Below are 27110 nucleotides of genomic sequence, written 5' to 3' on the forward strand. Positions count from 1 at the left end.
AAATTGCTAAATATAAATGTATTTTTAACAGAAAACGCTTTATGTAACATAATGTTATTTTGATAAGGATTAATACTGAGTAATCAATAAGCTAAACCAAAGTTACGTATCGTTACGACATAACTTGACTTTATTAATGCTTAATTATCTAGGCGTTAAGATTTTGCGTATAGTTTAAAGAAATTTGCGAATCAGCGGTTGAAAATATTTTATGTAGGTATCACAATAAAAAAAAATACGGCCAATTAGTCGCCGTCAACATTGTATGCTGTCGTCGGAATTTTCTTAGCGTTTACATATTTTTGAAATAGGTAAGTAAAATAACATCTTATAAATATCCCACAGCTGGGTAAAGGCTACTCTGTTCTTAAAACTTACTCCTCCGCGATGATTCAGTGGGCCTTTTAGTGGATACACATGTATCCATGCATACTATGGATTACGAACTTCAAATTAAGCACATGAAAAATCAATTGTATTAGCCAGGATTTGAACCCGTATTCATCGACTAAGATCCTATTCGTTTAAGTGTTCTATAACCTTGGTTCTATCTTGGGAAATGAATAGGGTAATAATAAGGAACTGTAAAATGCCAAACCTGTTTCAAAATTTTTATTTAATGTGTATAAAAAATATATTTGTTAAAAAATAATACGATATTAGATATAAGAAAAATAAAACTTGAATGGACGGATTGTGGAGATTGCTTACAGTCTAACTAAATTTTGCAATAATTATTATCACAAAAAATATAAGCTGTCTAATTTCAAATTATTCATATAAAAAAGATCACATCTTTAAACATATACATCTATTCCAAATATGACAGTAAATATGCAACTTCTGTTAGATCTTGAGGTACAGACTCATGATAACATAAATAAAGCTCTCGAGGCTCTGGTTCACTAAACACGCGTCTGAAAGAAACATATCAATTAAAAAAAAACTATGACAGTTCAGTTTAAACTAAAACTGTGGAGGTTTTTCGAATAAACAAACAAAAAATCTTGTTTACCCAAATAATGTAGATATAATTAAAAAAAAACTAGTACTGTGTCCTAAAACTGTATCCTACATATTATTTGTCGAAACGTGATATTTTATCATATTACAGTATTATTTTAAAATATCTTACCCAACAACCCAGAAGTAAAAGGGTTCACAATTCTTCTTACTAATCCCACACTGACTCAATACTTCACTCGGTGCTTCAAAAAGCATTCCATACTCTTTTACTGCGACAAGAATTTTATTAAGAGGATTAGACGGCAAGTCACTTTGTTTAAACCTGTTACAAAATTTTTGGATTAAACTTACTGTAATAATTTACTATTTAAAACATAACAAAAAGATAATAATTATATATATATATATATACATTTAGGAGTTATTAACATTGAAATCGTAACGATTTTATAATTTTTTATTATGGTAGCTCAAATATTTTTTATTTTTATTATAATTGGGAAACATACAGTACACACCACATACATTATACAACAATTAACTCGTTCACACACAAATCAAGTTTCCACTTAAAACTAATTCATGTATTACAGTAAACAAGCAATTTAGTAAATTATAAATAATAATTATGAAAATTCAAACAGTTAACAAACAACAAAACAGTAAAATATAAAGTAGTTTGTGACTAACTTAATACTGTGTTGGAGTAGGTCATGAATCTTCTTAGAGGCACTTCTAAATGTTTTCAATATGTATGTATATAAGGCGTTGTTTGCTTGTACTTCTATATTTTTTACAGGCGCTATTAGTATTCCCTTTTCCGATTCCAAATGTACAAAATGGAATAACACATTTTCTTCCCCTGCTGTTATTCTAGAAGAAATTTTTTTTTTAGAGATTGTTAGATTTAAAAGAATCAAGTAAAAATGAGATTATTTATAATTTGTTTAAAATCGTTGTTCGCACGTCTGTCGTCGTCTACGTCCATATTGTCTAATAACTGTTTAATTAGTCTAGTGGCCAGCTTTTAAGGACGGAGCCTTCAAGGTTCTACGTTCGGCCAATCCCATAGGATTATGAGTATGAGGGATTATGGGTTTAGAGAGTGCACCTGTGTTTGCCGCACACACTTGTCTGTTATAATATATCCTGCGTAGGTGTCGGTCTGGGTGACATTATTCATATTGATGGTAGAGAGAGATTTTATTCGAAAAACTATATTATTCGAAGACAATGACAGAATTTCTTCGCCTGTCTAATGAAAATATCTATAAATAATGTCGGATGAAAAAAAGAAGACTCGAAATTTAAAAAGATTTAGAACACAAATATATATTCTTATTTAATATAAAATGATTCGCATCTTTTTGAATAAGCAGTATATAACTTTATTTTTATAAAGAACATCATACTTGTGAACGGCAACATCATTAAGTTCATCTAATAAAGCTTTTCTCATATCCGTCATGTCTATATTGCTGGATCTGCTGCCATCCTGCAACAATATATGTATTTCATTGTACCGTAACCGTAACAGCCTGTGAATGTCCCACTGCTGGGCTAAAGGCCTCCTCTTCTCTTATTGAGAAGGTTAGGAGCTTATTCCACCACGCTGCTCCAATGCGAGTTGGTGGAATACACATGTGGCAGAATTTCAGTGAAATTAGACACATGCAGGTTTCCTCACGATGTTTTCCTTCACCGTACAGCTCGAGATGAATTATAATCACAAATTAAGCACATGAAAATTCAACGGTGCTTGCCCGGGTTTGAACCCACGATCATCGGTTAAGATTCATGCGTTCTTACCACTGGGCCATCTCGGCTGTATGTAAATCCAGTTCAAATAATAAAAAATATATACGTAGTTTAAAAATATATATATAAACCTGTTTATCCCAATCCGAATCAGATTCTGACGAATCGCGTCTGTTTTTCTGTTCTCTATCCGCTCTTCTACCAACTATACGGTCTTCACTTAGTTCACTGTAAAAAAAAAAGTTATACTATAAAACTCTTATTGATCGTTTTTTTTTTTTTTTTAATAAATAAGACATGAAAAGCTTGAAGTTAGTATTCGTTGATATTCAGATAGAATATATTATTATAATTGTATAGTATATATTACAAATATTCTTTTGATTATTAAAAAGATAACTACCGTTTTTCTTGCCGTTTCTTCTCGGTACTATCATTTTCATAAAACTTATTGACCAATTAACATAGTTACTTAATTAAATTAAACATGGACAGAACACAGCTATTCCCCCGTTTACGAAAGATAATAGGATTTCTGAGTATAGTGTAATGTTTCCAAAATATAAAAGTACTTCATATGCTATGAACGTAACGGGTACGAAAAAACATAACAGATATTACTACCTTCTATAGGGACGTATTAAAAAAAAACTATGAATAAAGAAATAACTTCGATATTTCATATCTGCAGGGCGACCCGTGACGGCCACTTTGTTTTCTTCGTTTAATAATTATAATAATAAAATATAACAACGAAGTATATAGAATATGCGCCACACACAAGGGAGTAGACAGCGAGAGTGAGGCGGTGGAGAGGGGGCGGGACGACATAAGAGAGCGCCAGGCCGTCTGACGTCACGGCATACGATCAGTCTTACCGAGGCCAATGGATGTTTCACATAAAACAAAACGAGTAAGTTTTGTATCACATTACATTACACGAATATTTTATTTGCATGCTCTGATGAAAACGGTCGTAGTGTGGGCAGTAGTGAACAGAGAAATTACAAATCGCAACATACCTATTACTTTTCAAGCTTCCAGAATCTTCGGAATAACTGACATCCAAACTAGAATGCCTGTATTGTTTCAATGGTCCATTGTACCATTGCGCATGTAGATTATGTTGACTTGTGCTATGATAGTTGTTAATCGAATTGTCACTTGCGGACCCCGTGTTGATCTGCTCAGTAGAATTGTGACGCCTCTTAACGTCTAGATGCGCTTTTGAGACTTTCGATGAACTTCTTACATCCAACTTAGAAGCTGAAAATATTTACATATAATTTAAAAAACAAAAACATAACAAAAATAAGGCACTAACTTCCTAGTTTAAATTCAATCAATAACTTAAATAATACTTACAAGCATTTCTTAATTTTTTTCCTTGCTTAGTAAGATACTCGGGCGTTACTTCGACTTGAGGCTGCGTGTTAGATGAGAACCACGATGGTAGGTATTTGTTTAATCCAACTTCGAATAACAGTTCTACACAACTTTCACATTCCTCGACGTAAAATGGTGACGGTGGAGTCACACCTACAGCCTAAAAATAATTATTATAATTAAAAAATTAAGCCAATGCAGAACACCGTTGGATGTAATTTTGATTTTATAGCTACTTTTGTCTTAGAAAATCTCGAAAATACATGAAAAAAAAAACAGTAATATATTTAATTTTATTATGTTTAAATAACAAATAGTTAAAATGTATATAATATTAAAAATTAACGGACACTGTTACTGCAATACAATTGTTGTGTCAGCCTGTAAATGTCCCACTGCTGGGCTATATAGGGGCCTCCTCTCCCTTTTTGAGGAGAAGGTTTGGAGCTTATTCCACCAAGTTGCTCCAATGCGGGTTGGTGGAATACACATGTGGCATAGTTTCAATGAAATTAGACACATGCAGGTTTCCTCACGATGTTTTCCTTCATCGAAAAGCACGAGATGAATTATAAACAGAAATTAGGCACATGAAAATTCAGAGGTGCTTGCCCGGGTTTGAACCCACGTTCATCGGTCAAGATTCACGCGTTCTTACCACAGGGCCATCTCGACTTTTTTTTAACATTGGAACTTCGTTAAAGTATATATAACGAAAATGATAGACAGAGGAGCGTTAGCATACATTTCAACACAACAACACAAATAATTATCCAATTCTTCCAAAAGCCAAAAGGGCAATAATACTTTAGTAGATTACGTCTATAGATAATATGTAGATATTCATGTATTTGTGTGTATGTATGTATGTGTATTCAACTGCATTTAATGTGATTGACTTTTCAAAAATTTATCTATTCATTATTCAAATATAATAATAACCTTATTACTAAAATAATTGTATAGCCATAGATGTATTATCTACGCTAACCGTACAGGGCACACAGGGCTTGTCTCAGTTTTAGGTCAGATCCCATTCTGATAGTGCACTGATTTTACATTAATAGTAAAATACTTGGAACTTTATGCACGTGCTAACAATTTTAAGTTTGATTGCACAATTAAGATTATTAATTAAAAAATTCTTACATCTTCCGTACATCCTCCCGCTTCCATTAGCGTTGCCAATATAAAGTGCCCTTTTCCTACAATAAGAATAAACCATCGGCCATCTGGAATTCTTAAATTAAAATTTATATTAAAATTATACCATAATATACTTTGTTAAAATAAGACGAAAAATAAAAAAAATTACTATACCTGTTTTCGCTACCATCATTTTTACTTTGTTTTCTATGTTCATTTATGAATACTTCTTTCCATACAACAAGCTTTTCTATTTCTTTTTCCGAACTAAGTTTCAATATTCCATTTAATCTCAAATATGCGTTAACTTCTTTTAAATCTTCATCTTCTAAATGTGAGCTTAATACATGCCCAGAGTAATATAAACAGGATCCTATTACTGTATATAGTCTTTGAAAATTTTCAACATCATCAATCTGAAAAATAATGAAATAAAATGGAAGATGCATGAATAAGCAACTAATGGATTAATTTCAACAAGGCATATAGAAATCAATTGTAGTATTCATTATTATATTACAGAAAATACTCACCCACTCTCTATAATCTGCTGCCTCTAATTCTGTTATGGCATCATCTACTTGAATTTTAACTTCCAAGGGTAAGGACACTACTTGAGCTGCCAATAACTCTTCAAAATATGAACTTCCATGCATTGTACTCATGCTCTTACTTTTATCTGCACCGATACTTCCAAATAATAGTGTTACAAAAAAACGGGAAAACAAACCATCTAATTTATCAACATTATTTGGTTTCGTAAAGCATGTTTTCAATGAGCCATACAAAAATTCTAAAACACGAACTATATCATTTATTACTCTTTTAGCAGCAAACACATCAATTTCACCACTTGGTATTGCAACCAAGAGCAAATCACTGTAATGAGATGCATATGTAATGTTTATTAGTTGATTTTTATGTAAGACAGTGGATACAGTAGGCTCACTAGTGCCCAAAGATTTAGGGGCTAAGTGGTTAAGGGTCAAATAAGCACCTCTTGTGTTATACAGAAAGTTTTGATTAAACGGCCTAGGAAAACAATAAAGGACACCTTTATCATCATTACTTTGATATTCTACATCATTGCAGCATATATAAAGTACTGAACACATAGCATCTTTTAATATTTGAGTTAAAGAATTTTCTGGTGTGCTCTTTGATGTCAGTAACTTTTCAATATCTAAGTTATAACCTTCTGTGACTACTTGAAATGTTAATTTAGGATTGTCAACATCCTCAATGACCCTTTGGAGAACATTATTAATATTGAAGGATGTGACCTCAATACCATTTATTTTATGTAAATGAAATCCTGTTTTCACTTTTGGAGTGTATATCGCTTTTGATTCAGGTAAGAAATCAGCAACTACTAACGTTTTGCCATCTGCATGTGTTTCTACACTAATTCCAAAGAGTTTTTCTATTTGACAATTTTTTTCACTACTAAATATCATATTTTTGCTAACCTGGAATATAAAAAATATGAACATAAAATATAATATAAACGACACCAAATCGAATGTTTATTTTTTTGCAATAAAATAATTCATCGTACCTTCACTTTTTCCTTGCAGCTTATGAATAAAAAAAATAAATGAAATTATACTTTTTCATATGATTCTAACAGCCATTAATTAAAAATGTATTACCTGTATGATAACAAATTTGTTATTATCCTCAACATCCTTTTTCTTTTCATTTCCATTTCCTTTGTTTATCACTTTTCGTGCTTTCAATACTTTAAAAATTCTACCTGTTAAATATAAATATATATTTATTTTCTTTAAAATATAAAATATTACTCCAAAAAATTATTAATGTAGAGCAACAATACCTTTAGTAGAACGTCTAGTGGAGGACCTTTTAAAATCGCTCCTTAATTTAAAAGCCTCACAATTTTCTAAGAGCGGCGCCTTCGCGTCATCTGCTGGTTTAGTGATACTTTTTATTTTTACATAAACAAGTTCTCCATCCTCACCTATGTCCGAATCCCAATCTGGGACCGAACTGTAAATACAATAATATAAAAATAAGTCATTTTCTTAATGGTTAATATCGGACTTAGCTGTTTAAGGTAGCTTACCTTTCTGAATCAGAGTATTTTGATTCTTCTGAAGAATTTGTCCAATCATTGTCTGAGTCGCATGGGCTTTCATAGTTTATTTTGTTCTTAAAAGAATTCATTGTTATAAGCTAGTTTTAATGTTTTATTTATTGTTTATTGATTTACATTTTTAAATGTATTATGACATTGACAAAGTCAACATAAACATTGAGCAAAAACAGTTGGAATTTCACTTACAAGGATGCAAATAAAAATTTAATAACTTCCGTCGGAAGTTTATATACTTTGCAACTTGACATCTGACAAGTCAAGCAAATGATATTTTGGTAAAAGAAAAAATGTTTAAAAAAATATATTTATGCTCCTAACGTATAAATATGCGTTTAGTATTCGTAAAACAAAGGTATTACAAATAGACATAATATTTTATTTTGATAAACAGATGTATCCATACATAAGGTTGGAAAAAATATTTATCTTTAAGTTTTATTTTAATAAAAAAATTACTCTATTTACATTGTTTGACCTTCAAGAGCATGTAATTGTGGCTTAGGCGTTCAGTTGGCAATCGTTTTTTTTAGTAGGCAAGACTTGATTCAATGGTCATAATGTCGTTAAAAATTTCGTAATATTTTGCCAAAAAAAAAAATTAAATGTAGAAGTAGAGCCATGTTTCATCTAATATTCCTCCAATTTCTTAAAAATGAACTTAAAATATAAGACATTTCAATAATAAACGGAAATATTTCAGAATAATAAATGATTTATAAAACAATCATATCATAGTGCGATGGACAATAACGAACACGTACATGATAATATAGAAAAAATGTACAGTACAAATTTTTTGAAAGATTATCAAATTCATTCTTCGAATTCCACGTGTACGTTAACCAAAGATGAAGAAAATGTATCACAAAAAGAAAATGCTTACGAACAATTTAATGACCCTGATGAACCGTATTGCCAAGTCAAATTGGTATAATATAATAATTATAAACAATCATAACATTATGCAATTTATATAATTTTTAATTAATTTTATTATTTGTCCATATTTTAGAAGTCGATTCTGAGATTAAAGGACAGCACAAAACAGTTATTGAGCTTACTAGAAGAAATTCAAACAAAAGTTCATACAAATAATAACGTTCTAATCCAAGATATAAGATTTAACAATATTTTAAAATCAGATTTTCGATACCATGTAACGTATGAAATTTTATTTTTATTTTTTTAACCATCTAAAATAAGTAGTCATGATTTAAGACACTTATACAACATAAGGTACTTATTATTTAGCTTTTAGAATTAAATTTATCGATTTCAAGCTTTGCTAAAAGGTTGAAAACTTTAATGTTGTGTAGGATGAGAGACTTACAAGAGAATCCATACCTGCAGCTTTTGAAAAATTGAAAAACCATGCTCAAAAGTTAGATGCTATTTACATTAAGGTAAACATTTATTATGATTCTTTTTATTTTAATATATTATTTTTGTTTTATTGCTTAGTAGTCATTAGTATTACAAAATAACACTTTTTCTAATTGTCAAAATTAATGCATAATAAAATAAAAAAATATTACACAATATGACTCATCTAAAATGTTAGGTAGACATCCGTAACATTTTAAACGACTAACTGTGCTATTGATTGGTGCTTCGAATCTATGCGATTCCTGTTTGTCGAAATTCAAAGAAATTCAATTCTTGTTTGTCGTCATACTAAACTAAACATAAAAGATAATCATTGGTAATTTTTAGGATGAGGACAATGACTGTTCAATATATAAAAGACTAACCAGAAAATGCCACTGTTTAAACCAACCCGACTACAATGATTTTATTATACACTTTAATGAAGATTCTAAATACAATACTAATAATTTCGGTGAAATTATTAAGAACTTGCGAATTTTAAAGAAATTCCTTTACATGGGCGGAATTAATACTAAAAATGCTTTAATGTTTTTAAATGAAGTAAGTAGATTACTCTTAAACTTTTTTAAACGAAGTAAGATATAATATATATATATATATATATATATAATATAGCCTAAAGGTTGACTGCCAGAGAATGCCTTCAGTCATTAAGTTCGCCTTTTTGTTCTAACTACATATTGTGGTGGTCAAAAAAGTTAAAAAAAAAAAAGTGAAATATTTAATATTATTACAACGGCTTAATATATTTCGTGTGTAACTAATATTACTATTGGTAACAATAACTTGTTTGATATGATTACATATACACAATTGTGATTAATATTCAAGACTTTTCATACAACATATTAAAGCTATTCTTTTCTTTATGTCATTCTATTTCTCCATTGTGCAATGCCAAAGTGCTTAGATGAGTGGCGAGCTTTATCAACAAAATCAGTAATATGCTAAATATTACTTATTAATAATGATCAATAAATATATATTATCTATAATTAGTTTTTTTTTTTTAAATTAAGTAGTTGTTATATTTGTTTTTAGGGTCTAACGGATTCTGAGCTCAGTGAAAAAGTAGAGCTTACATTAGGTTGTGTACACGCCGATATTTGTAATATTTTCGAGGATAACTCTATTGTTATCGCTTGTATTTCATGGCCTTGTAAATATCGATATTTTGGAAATTGTGTGACACAGGTGAACACTATAGTTATTCCTTAAATAATCAGATTTTATGTTACTACATATTTTTAATTCGTAATCCCTTAAAAACATTTTTATAATATAAGGTTATATGTAATTTTAGAATTTAGCAGCAGGCTTCTTATATAAACTTGCTGAGGTAGAAGAAGGGAGAAGATATTTAAATTATACATCTAAAATAACAAACGACATTAAAAAAGTCTTAAGAAAAAAATCTTCTTACTTAGAGATAGATATTATCGATTCTTTGAACGCTACACTAAGTTTACTAAAACCAAATTTTACTAAAGATTTGGCTGTAACATACTACAGCAAATCGATCTATGAAGGTAATATTAAGAAGAAATTTATTTCGAGAGCACAAAATACTTTGAATACACACAGAATTTGTTATGAAATTTGTCAAAGAGGAGTATATAATAAAATTAAACGAACAAAAATTTTACCCGTGTACACCGTATAAGATTCTTAAATTCAAATAAAATTATTCTAATTTAAGTGTAATCTATTCGAAAATGTAGGTATAAGATGATTTATGTGTAACTGAGTTCTAAGCACTTTTTGTGTGTGTATATTACGTCATCGCAATAATTTTAGGCGTCGGAACGAGAACAATTAAAGATTTAATGCGATATCGTCAACGTATGACTCTCGATGAAATTTTTATGCATCTCGATATACTGAATAAGTACAGTAGTTTCGAACTTGGTAAATCAGAATTGACGCTTCAATTGCCGACTCTATTGGTTATTTTTAAACGCATGTTAATGGAATATGATAACAGTGAAGTCAATATAATAATAATCAATACTCTGGATAATATAGTTTCAAGAAATATTATAAAACCACAAAAACCGGAAGCATCAAAATGTTGGGCTGTAGCTGATACGGCAACTGAGGTAGCCAATTTATTTTATATGGTATGATGGATCTATAAAACGTTTATAAATACAAAATGTTTATTTTTATAGCCTGTTAAAATGAAGAATGAAGTGTGTCAAATGCCTTATAAGAAACCGAATTTAAAGAAAACTTATAAACCAAAATTTAGTCTCGGAGTCTTACCGAATAAACATCGTCAACTTTCAACAAGAAATGGTATTGATATATAGTTTTAGTAAATATAAAATTTAATCATTTATTGTGTGTTTGTGCGTATTCCGACAGAGAAGCAAAGATACCATGTCTCGGTGTGAAGTCGTTAAATATAATTTACTTGAACCCCAACTAAGCACTTAGTAAAATGGTAAAGTGACAGCCTGTGAGAGGAGCCCGGCTAAGGCCTCCTTTTCTTTTTTTTAATGAAGAATTTGGAGCTTAATCCACCACGCTGCTCCAGTGGGGGTTGGTGAATACACATGTGTCAGATTTTCATCCGACACATGTATATTTCCTCACGATTTTTTCTTTCACCGTTAAATACGAGTTGAAATTTAAACAATTAGTTTGTTTGTTTGCACATGAAAATTTAGTGGTGCATGACCGAGTTTTGAACTTTGAACCAATAAAATTCGGTAAGATTCACGTGTTCTAGCAATTGGGCCAGCTCAGTTATTTTCACAACCAATGACATACATAGGCTACTTTTTTTATTTACCCTTCGATGGCAGTTTTTGATAGATTTTTGTCACAAACCGAATTCCACGCTAGCGTAGCCGCGAGTGTAGCTAGTATTTTAATTACTGTATACAGTAACCAAAAGTTAAGTGATTATTACATATGTAATTTTTCATATTTTATTGGACTTTGTCAACTTACCAGAGAACTATTATTAGTGTTTGTTTTAATTTATTCTTTAAGTTACAAACTTATTTAAATAATTGCCACATTCTATTTATTGGAGTAAAAAATCATGTCGTATTTGTTTTTTGTATTTTCATTTCAATGTAATTTTTTTCTCTCAGGTTGGGAGCCATCTTTATTAAATGCAAGATCAAGAAAAATTAATGGTAATCTTTTATAATTAAGGTTATATCAATTTTGTTTTATTTGTTTAATATAGGTTTTGTATGTCTTTTCAGATTTAGCTAAATCAATGATTATAGTGCCAATTGAAAAATAAATAGTTATCAGTAACAAGATGTATATATTTTATTTACAATAGTACATTTCAATATTACATACCAAAGTACACTATAAAACAATTACGTATAACAATATCTTAAATGCAAAAATAAATATTTCAAATAAAAAGTTAATAACAACTTTAAGGATATTTAATTATATATCATTATTCAAAGTTAACTTAAGATTTTTTTTAATACAATACTTTTTTAGCGATCAAGAGATTAATCTATAGGAGTTAAATTTATTTTCCTTTTTACTACACCATTTTCATTGAAATCAATGTTACTAACTAAATTTTTTTAAAGCTACATATTTATTGATTCAAATGAATATTTTTGTTTATAATTAATTAAGTTATTCACATTATCAAGCTTGAACACCAGGCATGAATACCAAAATATATTAAAATAAAATAGTTCCCCAAAATAGTATCCCTAAATATTTTTGTATTATAGCAATATTTACTGAGATCCAAATAAAATTATCACATACAAAAAATATTTATAATATATCAGTCAAAATTTCTATGGTCGTAATTTTGGGGAGTTCTTTCATAATATGCAACACTTCTCTTATTCAAAGGGTTCGGAGAATTAGGCTTAAAAAACATTGCTATTAATATGTAAAAACCGCCAACTATCTTGCTCAAGAAGTCTAAGAATCCCAAAAACATTGGTGTTGAATTTTTAATTAAAATAGACATTTCTCTGACCAAAGCCAAAATAAAGTTACCTATAAAGTTAATAAAAGCAGTACTTCCTGTGAATATTGCAATTACAAACGCAAATAGGAAAGTTAAGAATTCTTTTGCATTTTTTATTGATAATGCACCTTTAAATTGTTTAGCTATGTCTCCATATGTGTCACTAATTGCAGATTCAATGGTCATTTGCTTCCCTTCACTTGTATGTATAGGTTTTTTGACCGCTCCTGTAAGTATTGGCTCTATCTCTAAGTAAGAATCTGTTATATGTCTCACACATTTTAACATAACAATAATTTCAATATCTCGAAATTTTATGTTTTTTATTTGAAACCAAAATGGACCGAAAGGTTGGTTGTCTATCTCTGTCCAGAGACAAATACCAGACGTATGGCCTAAAACTTCAGAGTCAGAAATTCCGATCCAATGAATACTTGGATATATAGTTCGAAGTTTATGCTGTGCCTCTTCCAAGTCCCTCTTGAGGTCTACTTCTGCTGGACTGACTAAAACGACGTCACGATATCCAATACGTTGATCAATAAGCCTCCTTTCGAGATAGCGACCTAAGAATATGCGCGATTTCAACAAATCTTTAATGTAATTTCTCACATGTACTGTTTGTTTGTCTTCATGATTGTCCATATGAGACGAAGAAACCGATAAATTGAATGAAGTATTTTGCTTTGATACACTCATTTTAAAACAAAAGTATAATACATATATAAGTAAAAAAATTGGTAAGAATAAAGATGCAACAAGAGAGCAAAATGAATTGTCAAAATTTACTGTAGTTGTCACTTGAAGTTGTTATTGTTGTGTTGTCAAATGCAGTTCAGGGCCTTCAAGGTTACAAGCTTTTAAATTATTTTCTTGCCATATTAATATATCATTTGAAAACAAACATTATTATGAAAGTTTTTGAATCTCAATAATAATAAATATTATACGCAATAAACGTGATATCATATATGTTTAAAGTTTCTGTAAGTAAAACTAGGCTTGCAGCATTTAAAATGCTTAATAAAATCCACTATCAAGATAAATGAGTAAAATAGGACTGGTGAATTCGGCCGTCAGAACGCCACGGCAGCATGCGAAAGCGATCCCGTGGCGCTCCTCGTTAAGACGGAAAGGGTACCGCTGGTTTTTTAGTGGGTATTCCGATGTTTGGGGAGCACTCGGCGCCTTGGACACCGGCGAGCACCATATACCGCCCCCCCCACTGTTCCCGTGAGGAAACGCGTAATGCGTTTTTCCAACGTTAAAAAAAAAAAGAAAAAAAATTGTGACTAGTGAATTACTATTAATATTTAAGGAGAATACTCGGTACATGATTCTTGTTCAAATTATGTAAAAAATAATAGGTACTTAATGTTTGACCAAATATACATAAATTTAAATAAATGAAGTGTGGACACATTTCCAGCCATGACGGCGGCGCGTGCGGCGTGGTGTTGTACTGTGCCGCTTGTCACCCCGAAGACAGAGAAAATAATAGACGCAATGACGATTTCCTTCTCACTTACGCAAAAAAGAAAACCGTAGACAGAGAAACTAAACAAATTATATTACCTCCTACCTATACAACACACCACACAATAAAAGGTTGGAGTTAAGCTCGACTGAAGAATACTCATCACCAAAAAACGAGTAAAGTAAGCCCCTCTACATCAATACGGCTTGTCACCGCGGGGGATAATGACTACAACTCTCCATCTCCACTACAAAACCTCTACATATGCACTTACAATGCAAAATCACTACTATCAAATGAAAGATTATTCGATTTTAAAAGAGCGATTTCAGAAATAAAATACGGTATTATTGGCCTTTCTGAGAGAGAGAGAAATAACACGAACGGGATATAATATTATAGAAGAAGACGATCATATTTTCTGCTATTTCGGGAAAACGAAAGGTCAATATGATGTCGGATTCCTCATAAAAAAGCAATATAAACGAAATATTGTGAGTTTCATTGGAGTATCCGATCGCATTTGCATTTAAAATCTAAATTTCGACAATACAAGACTCACTATTATACAAGTACACGCACCAACCGTTGAGGCAATCTACTACAAAACGCACAATATCAATACAATAACCAGAAAATAATATTAGGTGACTTTAATGCCCGTATTGGAAAGCGACTACCCGGAGAAGAAAGAATACTGGACAAATACTGTTATGGAAATAGAGACAAAAGAGGTGAAAGATTGCTCCAGTTCTGTTGGGAAAGTAAATTATACATTATAAATAGTCTATTCAAAAAGAACAATAAAACTATGTGGACATGGCTCTCACCAAAGAAACGAAAAAGTCAAATCGATTATATACTAACAAATAGAAAACAAAACATCTCAAACAATCATCCTCTTGAGAAGCACACTACAGATAACTCAGATAAAGAAAAGTAGAGCAAATTTCAAAAACTATAAAACCAAACTCACCACTATAGAAGAAAGGGAACTCGTACAAATATGCACGAAATTGAATTAGAGGGAAATGAAAATATGAAAATAAAAATATAAGGACTCTATCCTTATACAAAAAAATTATCTCCAGTTTAAATTCAATAGAACAGAAACCAATAAACGGTTACAGTTAACGGCTTAATAATAGTGAGACTATTCCTGTTTACATAAAATGTCTTATAATAAGAAGAAATGAATTAATACATAAGAAGCCCCTAACAAAGGAAGAAAAAGCCGAACGTACCTACCTCTACAAAAACATCTACAAATTTATAAAACGGGAACGCACAGAACAAAGAATAAATGAAATTAAAACACATCTTGAATCAACAGGTAGCTTAAGCGGGGTCTTAAAAATCTTAATACCACGAAAAGATGGATTCCCTATATAAAAAATGAAGTTACCAACATGAAAATATTATCAAGATCTAAAATAATAGAGAAAGCAACATTGTTTTTTAACATTTTATACTCGGTAAGAGATACTACTACCGAAATCGAAACAACTAACCGGAAATCTGCTACTCTATCTTTATAACTGTGCTCCAAAGTATAATGTAAACTCTGAACTGGGAAAGGAAAGGAATTAATATAAATGGAAAACTCCTCAGCAACCTTAGATTTGCAGATGACATCATACTCTTCTCTGAAACAGCATCGCAATTACAGAAAATAATTATCGAATTAAATAATGTAAGCAATAAGATCGGTTTAGAACTAAATGCTAGTAAAACTAAAATTATGACGAACCACCAAACTATTCCAATAAAGGTAAATAACAATACATTACAATATGTTCAAAGCTATGTTTACCTGGGTCAACAAGTATCTTTCTCAAAGACAAGACACGAAGATGAAGTTAAAAGACGAGTCAATATAACCTGGAATAAATTCTGGAGCAATAAAGAAACCCTTAAATCAGAATTACCTTTAAAAGTTAAGAAAAAAATAATGGACTCATGTTTACCACCTTGTCTCACATATGGCTGCCAGACATGGATTTACAATAACTACACCAAAAACAAAATACAAGTCTGCCAGAGAGCGATATAAAGAATTCTACTAGTAGCAGTACGCATAGCAATAAGAATACACACGCCACGCATTCCACGATATTCCACCGTTTCTACTGTTCTACAATTAGAAGAAGTTTTATTTCACTGCTACTACGTCGACCTCCTAAATACTAAACATACAAAGACAACATCGGAAAAGAAATACAGAAGAAATAAGGAAAACAACAAAAATAATAGACGCTTTAGAATATTCTCAAAAACAAAAATGGAATTAGGCGGGTAATATTGCACGCATGGACAAGGAAAATTGGAAACCAAGGGTAACTACCTGGCAAGGACCAACAAATAAAAGATTAAGAGGTAGACCAAAGGAAAAATGGATTGATGAAATAAAAAGAAAAGCTGGTGAAAACTGGATCACCGTTTGTGGTAGCGTTAATTTCGTTTGTAGTACCTTCTATTCGTTTGTAGTAGCGTTAATTTCGTTTTTTTTTTCACTACAATCAACTACAAACGATTTACTTCAAGAATCAAACATTTTGAGTGTCGGCAAAACCGGGGGATAAGGTTTTTTCGATGCCCTCCAATTTTTTTTAGAGCTACTACAAACGAAAAAAATTTTACTACAATCAATTCAAAAAGAAAAAATTCGATTGCCAAGTTCACATAGACGGCCTTTACCCGTAGCCCATCCATACTGATTTACGATTTTAAAAATGAATATTGATTTTGATTTATTTTTAATTTATTTATCATTTAAAATTTATATACATTGAAGTTATTTATTATGATTGGAATTTAAATTTAATGATTATTAATAGTAATATTTTATTTTTTTAATGCATGCACATATTATGTAATAATTAATCATATGATATACTTGTTTAATATATTATACATTATGGAAGTAAAGAGGCTATAATAATAATAATAATAGTGTAGTTATGTAGGTAAATAGGTAGTTTAATAATTGACAATCGTTGTAAGTAAGTATGATTCCATTTTTAAATACGCCGGAAATACCAAGATAGGTAAACAGTTCATATTAATTTTTGTCCCAAGTTCACATCATTTACCTAGTCAACAAATTTGCTGCTTAAACGAGTAAAATATCTTGGTATTTTTGCCTGTCCTAAGCTAGGATTAAAGTATGAAGGGGGATTGGATCATGCTTGTTTATTAAAGGAAGCCTGCTACCCTGTTAACACGTGGCGGCGTTTGGACGTAGGTAAACTACCGCGCGATGACTACATGTACCTACCTGTTTTGTGTCGACAGCGCAGCTAGGGTGCCCACATGACGCGTAATTAATTACATAACTGTTGGTTATCTTTACTTAGAAGTTTATTAATATTTATGTTATATGTAGGATTTTTTTTGGAAGAGAGCACAGTGGCAAGGTGGTATCAATAACCTAGTAGGATCTCTTAATCCAAGTCTGCTTCTATCACCTGCTTTTTCGAATAAATGTGGATATTTTTTTACGAACATGACTACATCCATTATATACAATCCAGCTAGTGTCAAGATTTTGTTATCTTTAAAAATCGGTCTACATGAATCTAAAGGTTGAATTCCAATAATAGCCCGTATATACATATATTCTGACAGATAAAAGCATTATTAAAATTAGTAGAATTATTCCATAAAATTAAGCCATAATTTAATAAAGAAACAACATATCCATACTATGCAGTGAGAGCAGCATCTTTGCCAACAGTACGTTGTAGTTTGCGAAGAGCATATACAAAGTTATTTATTCTAGAAGTAAGATTACTTATATGCAGTTTCCTTATATGTATTTTTTTTGTCATATATGATTGTCAAATATCACGTCCTTAAGTATCGATAGTATTCAAACAGTCATGTTGTATAATGTTAAACCACACATCAAATCTCATTTAAAATAAATAAAAAGTTGAAATTATAATGAAAGTCAATGATTTTGGATAATTACCTTATTATGTTGGAAGATTATTGAAAAATTACCTATTTTAGTAACAAAGGCCAGAATTTATATTCTGGGTGACAAACAAATGCAGATCGAGAGTTTTTGTTTAACTACGAATCCTTTTTTTTGTAACAAATATTATTTTAATGGCTTAACTTGTTATTTCAAAATGGTAGTGATAGTGTGGTATAGTGCAGATATACGCAAAGCCCCGGTCAGCTATATATTTTTTTACTGTAAATGTTATCTACAAGCTTGCAACATTAATTTAGTTTTCCAGCTAAAGTAACTAAATCGTTTAACATTTTGATGTTATATCCAGAATATAATATGAAAATTAAACATTCGCTAGTTATTCCCAAATTACCTAAACCTTTATTTATGTATATTAAGAATATCAGACGCTCTAGCTTATATCCCTATTCCGTAACAGCCTGTGAGTGTCGCACTGCTGGGCTAAAGGCCTCCTCTCCTCTTTTTGAGGAGAGGGTTTTTGGAGCTTATTCCACCACGCTGCTCCAATGCGGGTTGGATAATATCCCTATTAAGTTCCATTTTATTGATTTAGTTTTATAAATAAATAGGTAGGGCACAGTGCTTTTAAAACAAGCAACAGAAATACATAGTAATAAAATTCTTTATTTAAGATTGTTATATATGCTTTGACTCTAACGACAAAAATATTTCATTATGTATGATTGTCACTGTTTTATACAAGTTTAAATTTATTATTAGGAAAAAGTAGCAGTGGAAACATATTATAATATAAAAATTGAGACAAAGTTTTATAGATATCTAAAGGGATAAGATTATCAATTTCATTCATACAAATTTATAAAATAAAATATTTGTACATTTTCAAGTTTATTCTTGCTAAAACTAAATTATATTCTACAAAAACAATTCGTGTGAAATCAGTTATTTTTATATCAAATTTTGCATTTAGATATATCACGTTCATTACTATAAATAAATTTAAAACAATATTTATCTAATGAAACAATATTATAGTTAAAGTTATGTACATAAGTGAAACTCAACATTGTAAAATTTAAGGCAATACAAATATTAATATTTCATAAATATTTCTCATATTCACGATACTTGTATTTAAAGTTAAATACTTAATCATCACACTTTTGGCTCATTATTTTCTAAATAAACTTCTTCATTACGAAAGAGAAATTTAATTATAATTATTTAAAAAAAAAATATGATACCAATTTTTTTTAGATTAAAAAAATTGAGTATTTCCATCCATTTTTTTTTAAAGTCGTTTATATTTTGCAGCATCTGAATATATACAAGATAAATGAGTTAGAAATAAAGTGTTTTCAAATACATACAATGTATGTATGTATGATTCATTATTTATTATTTAATTAAAATATAATAATATTTACTACACTCAAATCATATAACCTTAAAAGAAATTAAGTTAATAATTATATTATATTCAAGTCTTGTTATCTTTAAAACATTTCCAAATATTATATCCAATTATAGTTTATGTCTTATACGATATAAATAATTAAGAACAACTTATTATTTACGGTATCCCTACCGTATCATATGTATATATGTATACAGCGTATGTAAATGGATTAATGACTGCCAAAGTAAAAAAATACATTTTTTCAGTCATAAATAGTTAATATTTATATAGTAATGGCCTAGGACAAATCACAACAGGATATTTGAATAATGAAGTGTGCGATGATTTATACTCGAAAAAAATATTCAATGAATAAAATAAAATGATTTTATATTTTTTTACATATTCGATATTATATATAAACCCCTTTTTTATTCATATATTTATAAAATAAAATTTTAATAAAGTAAGCATTTAATTAACTAAAATTAAACTAATTTATGTATTGAGTTTGTATGTTTTAATTTGCTAAAATCATAAAACATGTCTTAGATAAGTCCATCTGTTCTGTATAAAAATTCTATTAATATCGTCTTGCACTAATAATATTACCAACAAATATTAATTGTGAGTCCATTCAGTTATAAAGAGTTATATATGTTTGAGGTGTAATTTTTTTTTTTTTTATAGAATAGGAAGGTGGACGAGCATATGGGCCACCTGATGGTAAGTGGTCACCAAACGCCCTTAGACATTTGCATTGTAAGAAATGTCAACCATCGCTTATAGCCAATGCGCCACCAACCTTGGGAACTAAGATTTTATGTCCCTTGTGCCTGTAATTACACTGGCTCACTCACCCTTCAAACCGGAACACAACAATATCAAGTATTGCTGTTTTGCGGTAGAATATCTGATGAGTGGGTGGTACCTACCCAGACGAGCTTGCACAAAGCCCTACCACCAGTAGATAGTAGTAATCAGAGTTCGTCTATCATTCACATATATAATGATAACTTCCAAATATGAAGAAAAAAAATCTTGTAAATTTCAATATCTAGTTACAACATTTGAAAAGCGTCAAATGCTTTGACTCACGATTAGTATTTATTGCACATATAATAATTCAATGATCTCATTGCAAGCTTAAAATCTTTTAAACCATCCGAGTAGAGTTTAGACGGAAAATACACCTTATTAATGTGACATAGGTATCTTATTCCATTACCCTGAGATTTTAACAATACTTATTAAGATACATACTGAAAAACATAAATGTAATCATAAAATAATATTACGTATATCTGACAAGCTTACAAGCTTTATAATACTTATCTAAACACGAGAAATTATTTTATAATTTAAAGACGGAATTAAACTCGAATAAATACAATAGATACTACATATTTAGTGTAAAAAATTTTAAAAGATAAAAGCTAATATTGGATATAACAATTTCCCTAGCGTTTAAGTACAATAAAGTGTACTAAATATTTATGTAATTATTAGAAATATGCTATCCACTTTGCATTCACAACCTCGACATATAACTTTTATACATTTCGTTGTGTACGCACGACAATTTAAAAAAAAAATATGTTCAAATCAATAAACTACAGAAATCGCATGCACCCTGTTCAATTTAGGCCACATTCAAACAAATATATGAAAAAAAAAACAAAAGTTTTTTGGATTTTCATTGCATATAATGCATAAGTAAAATATTTATTTAGTTTATATATTTAATACTATAACACAGCCCTCTGGAAGGACATGTCGGTCACTCTTATCTTACTTACATTCATGTACCCAATCAGAAATTCAATTTGCAATTTAAAAATTGATCGAACTCTCCCACAATTGAGAATTAAACCTCCGTGGCTTCATGACTAGTAATTCAGGAGAAAATGTTTCGATTCACGTTCAACTTTCTCGAATGTTTGTATCGCTGTTGAAAACCTAACAAATCCGTTAGGATGTTTATTTCACAATGAGAAAACCGTGTACACTGGCGAGGAACTTGTCAAAGTTATCCTGAAATCGAAGCTTATGTGTTCTTACGCCGTCGAAAAGGACCCCATTCGTGAGTACTCTGAACGATTCCTCCAACCGTGGGACATTAGCGGGGTCATTAACCGCATACGCTTCGATCAGCTGCCTCGCGAGTCCCTCTAGAAGCGCAGGTTTGACACACGTCAACGCATAGATAGCGGCTCCCGCGGCGGGTATCGAGTCCGGTGGTATTTCCATCTTAATGATGAGCATGAGTAAAAGTTCCGCGAGCGTCAGGAGGGAAGCCGCGTAAGCGTTGTCGTCGCCGCTTCCGAGACTCCGCACATTGTTGGCGATACTAACTATTGTATCGCAGCACAGAGTGGATACGTCGCAGGACACGGCCGTCAGACCGACGCGGAGCGCCGTTATCACCATGTTGAAGTCTTCTATCGGAAGTTTTATCATCTAGAAAATAAAATGTCATCATAAACATTAAAAAAAACTATATATATATATATATATATATTTTTAAACTATTACACAACATTCATTTATAATTGGAAAAGAAAGGACAACTTTGTCATGTATATAAAATATATGTATATAAAAATGTGTAACCAGGTCGCATTTTTATCCATGTCGCTTGGTTATGCACCAAGGCCTACTTTTCTTAACTTAATTCAATCAATGAATACAAGATTAAGAGTGTCATGTAGTATCGTAGTGTAACAAACATTAATAGTGAACCCTTGAATCAAATTATCAAAACAGACACTACGACTAGGTAATAAAATTCCGAAAGGCATTATGTAAATTAAAATGATTTAATGCCAAGCTTTCTTATACTGACGAAAACAGTATTTAAAAAAAAAAAAATTCTCTACTCTACTCATAGATCATGGCTCGATTTTTTAAACGGACCACCCCCTGCGAGCACGTATCGAGCTCCACCTGTCTTTTAGAATTGATCACAGTTCAAACGAATTAAGAACTACCAGGACACAAACTATGTCGTACGATATCGTCGCTAACGGGACGTACACCGTTTCAATTCCAAAAAGTCCCAAGCAAACGGCAGACGCACGGGTTTACGTTCAGAACGGGGAACGCAGCGCACCTGGTCGGAGTGGTCGAGGTCGCGCAGCATGCGGTAGGCGCGCGCGGCCAGCGCCGGCAGCGCCAGCAGCGCCGGCGTCACGAGCGGCAGCAGCAGGCGCAGCCCGCGCGCGCACGCCGCGCCCCACGCCGCCGCCGCGCCGCCCGCGCCGCCCGCGCCTCCCGCGCCGCAGCGCGACACGCTGCTCACCACGTCCATCAGCGCGCAGATGTCCTGCCGCCCACATTTATTTATTATAATATCAACACCATCAGGAACTACACTAATAAATACAATTGAATCTATAAACATGACGTTATACAAATCGAGTGTCTCCTAAATTATAGGTGTTGCAGAATATATCAACATTTCGAGTTAACAAAAAAAAATAATTTAAAAATCAAAATATTTGTAACAAATAAAAAAAAGACATTAACAATTAAATTATTATAAAATTATCACTTGATTGGTGTAAAACGAATAGAATATAAATATCTGAGAACATTTAAAATTTTTGAATATTAATTATTTGATTAAAGGCAAACAAAAGTGAGAGGTACATTTATACATAGAGAAAAAGATGTTAAAAACAAAAATTTATACATTATCATTGAGGAAAAAAAAAATTTTTTTTACTAAACTGATTCAAATTGTCATTAAAAACATCAATTATAAGAGCTTCGTTTGACACTTTTCTTATTGTTAATCATATTATTGAGCGTTTTGTAGATATTATTAAAATCGATGATTAGCCTGTTGACATTCCACATATAATATAAAGAAACACACTACAAGAATAACGCCACGTCATATTTATGATTATGTTTACATACAATGCAATATCGATAACAGCGTGAATATGAAAAGTTATAAGATACATTATTATAAGATTTATTACATTGTAATTGTTTAAAATGTTATATAACAAGCCGAGGTGGCCTAGTGGTTAGAACGCGTGAATCTTAATCGATGATCGTGGGTTCAAACCCAGGCAAGCACCACTGTATTTTCATGTGCTTAATTTGGGTTTATAATTCATCTCGTGCTTTACGGTGAAGGAAATCATCGTGAGGAAACCTGCATGTGTCTAATTTCATTGAAATTATGCCACATGTGTATTCTACCAACCCGCATTGGAGCAGCGTGGTGGAATAAGCTCCAAACCTTCTCCTCAAAAGGGATAGGAGGCCTTAGCCCAGCAGTGGGACATTAACGGGCTGTTACTGTTATATAACAGTTATTTGTGGATAAGTGGATATAAAGTTTAGATTCGTAATAAATTACGAACCTCGTATGCCTCCTCCTCTGCGTCTTGTGGAATACTCGATATCTTTCCAGAATTCCATCTCATGTAAACTTCAAACGTTGCGTTGCATACTTCTAAAAATCTAGAATGAAATTAATTACTATTGAAAATTTTATTTAAAATATACAACATATATGATCATTAGTGTTTTTAGACTATTATTCGATATAATTGAAGATTAACTTGAAATACTAATTTCACATATATTTATGTATACAAGTACATACATACATATAAATATAAATAATGATATTCTAGGACATTATTCACACACGGCCATTTGATCCCAAACTAAGCAGAGCCTGTGTATATCAGACAACTGATATACTACATATACTACTTTTCTTTTTTTTATATAGAATAGGAAGGCGGACGAGCATATGGGCCACCTGATGCTAAGTGGTCACCAAACGCCCTTAGACATTGGCATTGTAAGAAATGTTAACCAATGCGCCACCAAACTTGGGAACTAAGATGTTATGTCCCTTGTGCCTGTAATTACACTGGCTCACTCACCCTTCAAACCGGAACACAACAATACCAAGTACTACTGTTTTGCGGTAGAATATCTGATGAGTGGGTGGTACCTACCCAGACGAGCTTGCACAAAGCCCTACCACCAGTATAATCTATCTCTTTTATAAATATATACTTATATTGATAACTACACTCAGACTCAGGACAAAAAGACATGTTCATGCACACAAATGTCTGTCCTGGGTGAGAATCGAACCGACACCTTCGGCGTGAAAGGCAAATATCTACCAACCACACCAACCGACCCGTCAATAATATGTTTGAATTGTTATAAGAATATTCTTCTCAATAATTAAATTTAGAAAAAAGCTGCGGTGCTTTCTCATAAGCGTTTCAAAAACACTCTTAACTATAAACGTCGGGCCGATGGCCGTATGTCTGTCAAATACTTTTTTCTTGCACTATAAAAACACACTGACCCCATGAGGCTAAGGGCAAACCAATGACGATCAATAGATTAAATATATATATATATATATATATATAGACAAATATACTTACTTATGAATATTTTGTGGTTGAACCGAATGCAGCATTCTTTTAGCACTCTTCGCTAGTAGATTTAAAGCTGGCAACACTACACCGGGGTAGTTGTGATACCGGAATATAATACCTGGTATTTTATCTATAGCTCCCATTATCATTACAAATTGCTCGTCGAGCGGTCCAACCTGAAAAAATTAAATTAGCGTATGTAAATTAAACAGATTAAAAATTCGCATTTATTATAATAATAATAATAATAAAACTTTTTATTTCAGGACTAGCCCATATAGTGTTAGTGAAACATATTTTTTAACTTTACAAATTTTTAAAATACAATACAATAATAAAAAATAATTACATTTTTTTTTTTTAGATAATAATATTTATCAATAACAATTTTGCATGCTTTTTAATTGCATAATAATTATGCATGCATGTATCTTCATAACATATTCTACCGTTAAATGGCAACACTTAGTATTGTTGTTTTCCGGTTTGAAAGTTGAGTGAGCCAATGTGATTACAGGCACAAAGGACATACCATCTTAGTTCCTAAACTTGGTGACGCATTGGCGATATAAGGAATGGTTAATTTTTTTTTACAGCTCTAATGTCTATGGTGGTGGTCTATCCGGCCCACATGTCAGTCTACCTATCGCCTATCTATACCATACCACTGTTAACATTTCAATGTGTATAATTCCTTTTGTGTTAGATTCATCAACACCAATTTGACCTCGAAACCTAATCTCGGAGAGGAAAGAGGCTTTGGCGTAGCGACGAAACATTTATAGGGTTTTACTTTTTTATCTGTATGAAGACTACACAATATTACGAGCTATGATCATCCTAATTCAATTAAACGTGTGAATTTATATCACGAAAAAGATATATTCTTTAAAATGTGTTATCAGCTTTCATTAAAAATTAATTCAAAATATATATTTATATTTTAATTGATTGATATTTTTATTTATTATAATTGTATTCTTTCCGGACCGAATTTCGCATGGATATTAATTTAATGACATTTCATAATATTGTGTAAAAGTATACTTCCACTATTAAGGAGTCTACACACGAGCCGACCAGCTGGCACGAGTCAGCGTCTTCGTATCTCGTTGCTAGTTGGAAAACGCGAAATAGGCAGGCAACAATATTTGGCAGTTAATGATTGCCGCCGGGCAATTAAGCGCGAGTTACTCTGGGTATTGTATAAATGCATGTATGTAAATGCCCCACTGCTGTTTTTAAAGAGAAGGTTTGGAGCTTATTCCACCACGCTGATCCAATGCGGATTGATGGAATACACATGGAATAATTTCAGTGAAATTAGACACATGCCGATTTCCTCACGATGTTTAAAATATAGACATAAATTAAGCACATGAAAATAAAGTGGTGCTTGCCCGAGCTTGATCCCACGATCATCGGTTAAGATACACGCGACTCTACTTCTATTAGGCCATCTCGTTGGACGAGACAAATAATATATAAATGTCACTGTAAATTTGTTATAGAATCAGATACTCACTTCGAGAACACCTTCAGTGACTCCTGTGAAACAGTCGAGCGTGTCAGCGAGCATGTTTCGAACGGGTTCCGTATCAGATTCCATGTTGATTATGTTCATTAGCTTATGCTGTAGTGTTATGGTACTACTCAGCAGGCGGCGTCTTGCTTCACCTGTGACGTACACATTACAAATTAAACATTCCCTGTTACCCATATATATAGTAGTATATATTGGAGCTTATTCCACCACGCTGCTCCAATGGTTGGTAGAATACACATGTGGCAGAATTTCAATGAAATCAGACACATGCACGTTTCCTTACGATGTTTTCCTTCACCGTCAAGCAAGAGATGAATTATAAACACAAATTAAGCACATGAAAATTCAGTGGTGCTTGCCCGGGTTTGAAACCCACGATCATCGGCTAAAATTCACGCGTTCTAGCCACTAGGCCATCTCGGCGTATATATATATATACAATTAGGAAATTCCTTGATCCATACAACAGCGTTGTTAAAAAAAACGCGCTAATTTAAAACCGCCACTGTGTTAGTGAGAAGAATGGCAAAATAATTAATTAATTATTGGCGCGACTTGTGATTTGTGATGTATTCAAATGTG

The 27110-nt window shown here is 31.6% G+C and overlaps 4 protein-coding genes across 7 annotated transcripts in view; 1 reads left to right on the forward strand and 3 right to left on the reverse strand.

Moving 5' to 3' along the window:
* LOC126772482 (exportin-4-like) overlaps positions 1–27110 on the reverse strand; it is a 153809-nt gene that overhangs the window by 117402 nt on the left and 9297 nt on the right. The window contains exons 11-15 of one of the 3 annotated variants that reach the window (XR_007669666.1): positions 26508–26659; positions 24989–25158; positions 23933–24032; positions 22666–22878; positions 20801–22013 (exon numbers count right to left, since the gene is read on the reverse strand). Coding sequence is in view for 2 of the 3 variants with exons in the window: in XM_050492865.1 (XP_050348822.1) it covers positions 21534–22013; positions 22666–22878; positions 23933–24032; positions 24989–25158; positions 26508–26659 (1115 nt within the window). In the remaining variant the exon portion in view is untranslated. Of the gene's footprint in view, positions 1–20147; positions 22014–22665; positions 22879–23932; positions 24033–24988; positions 25159–26507; positions 26660–27110 lie in introns of those variants that run through there. The other 2 variants (XM_050492865.1, XM_050492866.1) reach the window with 2 other exon arrangements.
* Positions 628–7503, reverse strand: LOC126772484 (protein inturned). Of its 2 annotated transcripts, XM_050492870.1 has the most exons (14): positions 7343–7503; positions 7094–7266; positions 6909–7012; positions 6548–6725; positions 5790–6049; positions 5431–5672; positions 5260–5350; positions 4090–4270; positions 3747–3990; positions 2856–2952; positions 2379–2461; positions 1657–1839; positions 1136–1288; positions 631–917 (listed from the first exon to the last, which is right to left on the reverse strand). In XM_050492870.1, the coding sequence occupies exons 1-14, from the start codon at positions 7441–7443 to the stop codon at positions 812–814; spliced, it is 2196 nt and encodes a 731-aa protein (XP_050348827.1). In that variant the 5' UTR covers positions 7444–7503; the 3' UTR covers positions 631–811. The 2 variants fall into 2 exon arrangements, with proteins under 2 accessions (XP_050348826.1, XP_050348827.1); XM_050492869.1 differs by having other exon boundaries at positions 628–917; positions 5790–6725.
* Positions 8019–12150, forward strand: LOC126772494 (uncharacterized). Its single transcript, XM_050492886.1, has 10 exons — positions 8019–8303; positions 8388–8531; positions 8692–8778; positions 9089–9304; positions 9806–9958; positions 10068–10293; positions 10562–10863; positions 10936–11062; positions 11869–11913; positions 11986–12150. Exons 1-10 carry the CDS (start codon positions 8115–8117, stop codon positions 12024–12026), a joined length of 1530 nt encoding a protein of 509 aa, XP_050348843.1. The 5' UTR covers positions 8019–8114; the 3' UTR covers positions 12027–12150.
* On the reverse strand, positions 12289–13533 carry LOC126772509 (uncharacterized). Its single transcript, XM_050492907.1, has one exon. The coding sequence runs from the start codon at positions 13431–13433 to the stop codon at positions 12543–12545; it is 891 nt and encodes a 296-aa protein (XP_050348864.1). The 5' UTR covers positions 13434–13533; the 3' UTR covers positions 12289–12542.

Source organism: Nymphalis io, chromosome 12 (genome assembly GCF_905147045.1).
Source record: "Nymphalis io chromosome 12, ilAglIoxx1.1, whole genome shotgun sequence".
In the NCBI taxonomy this organism is placed as follows: Eukaryota; Metazoa; Arthropoda; class Insecta; order Lepidoptera; family Nymphalidae; genus Nymphalis; species Nymphalis io.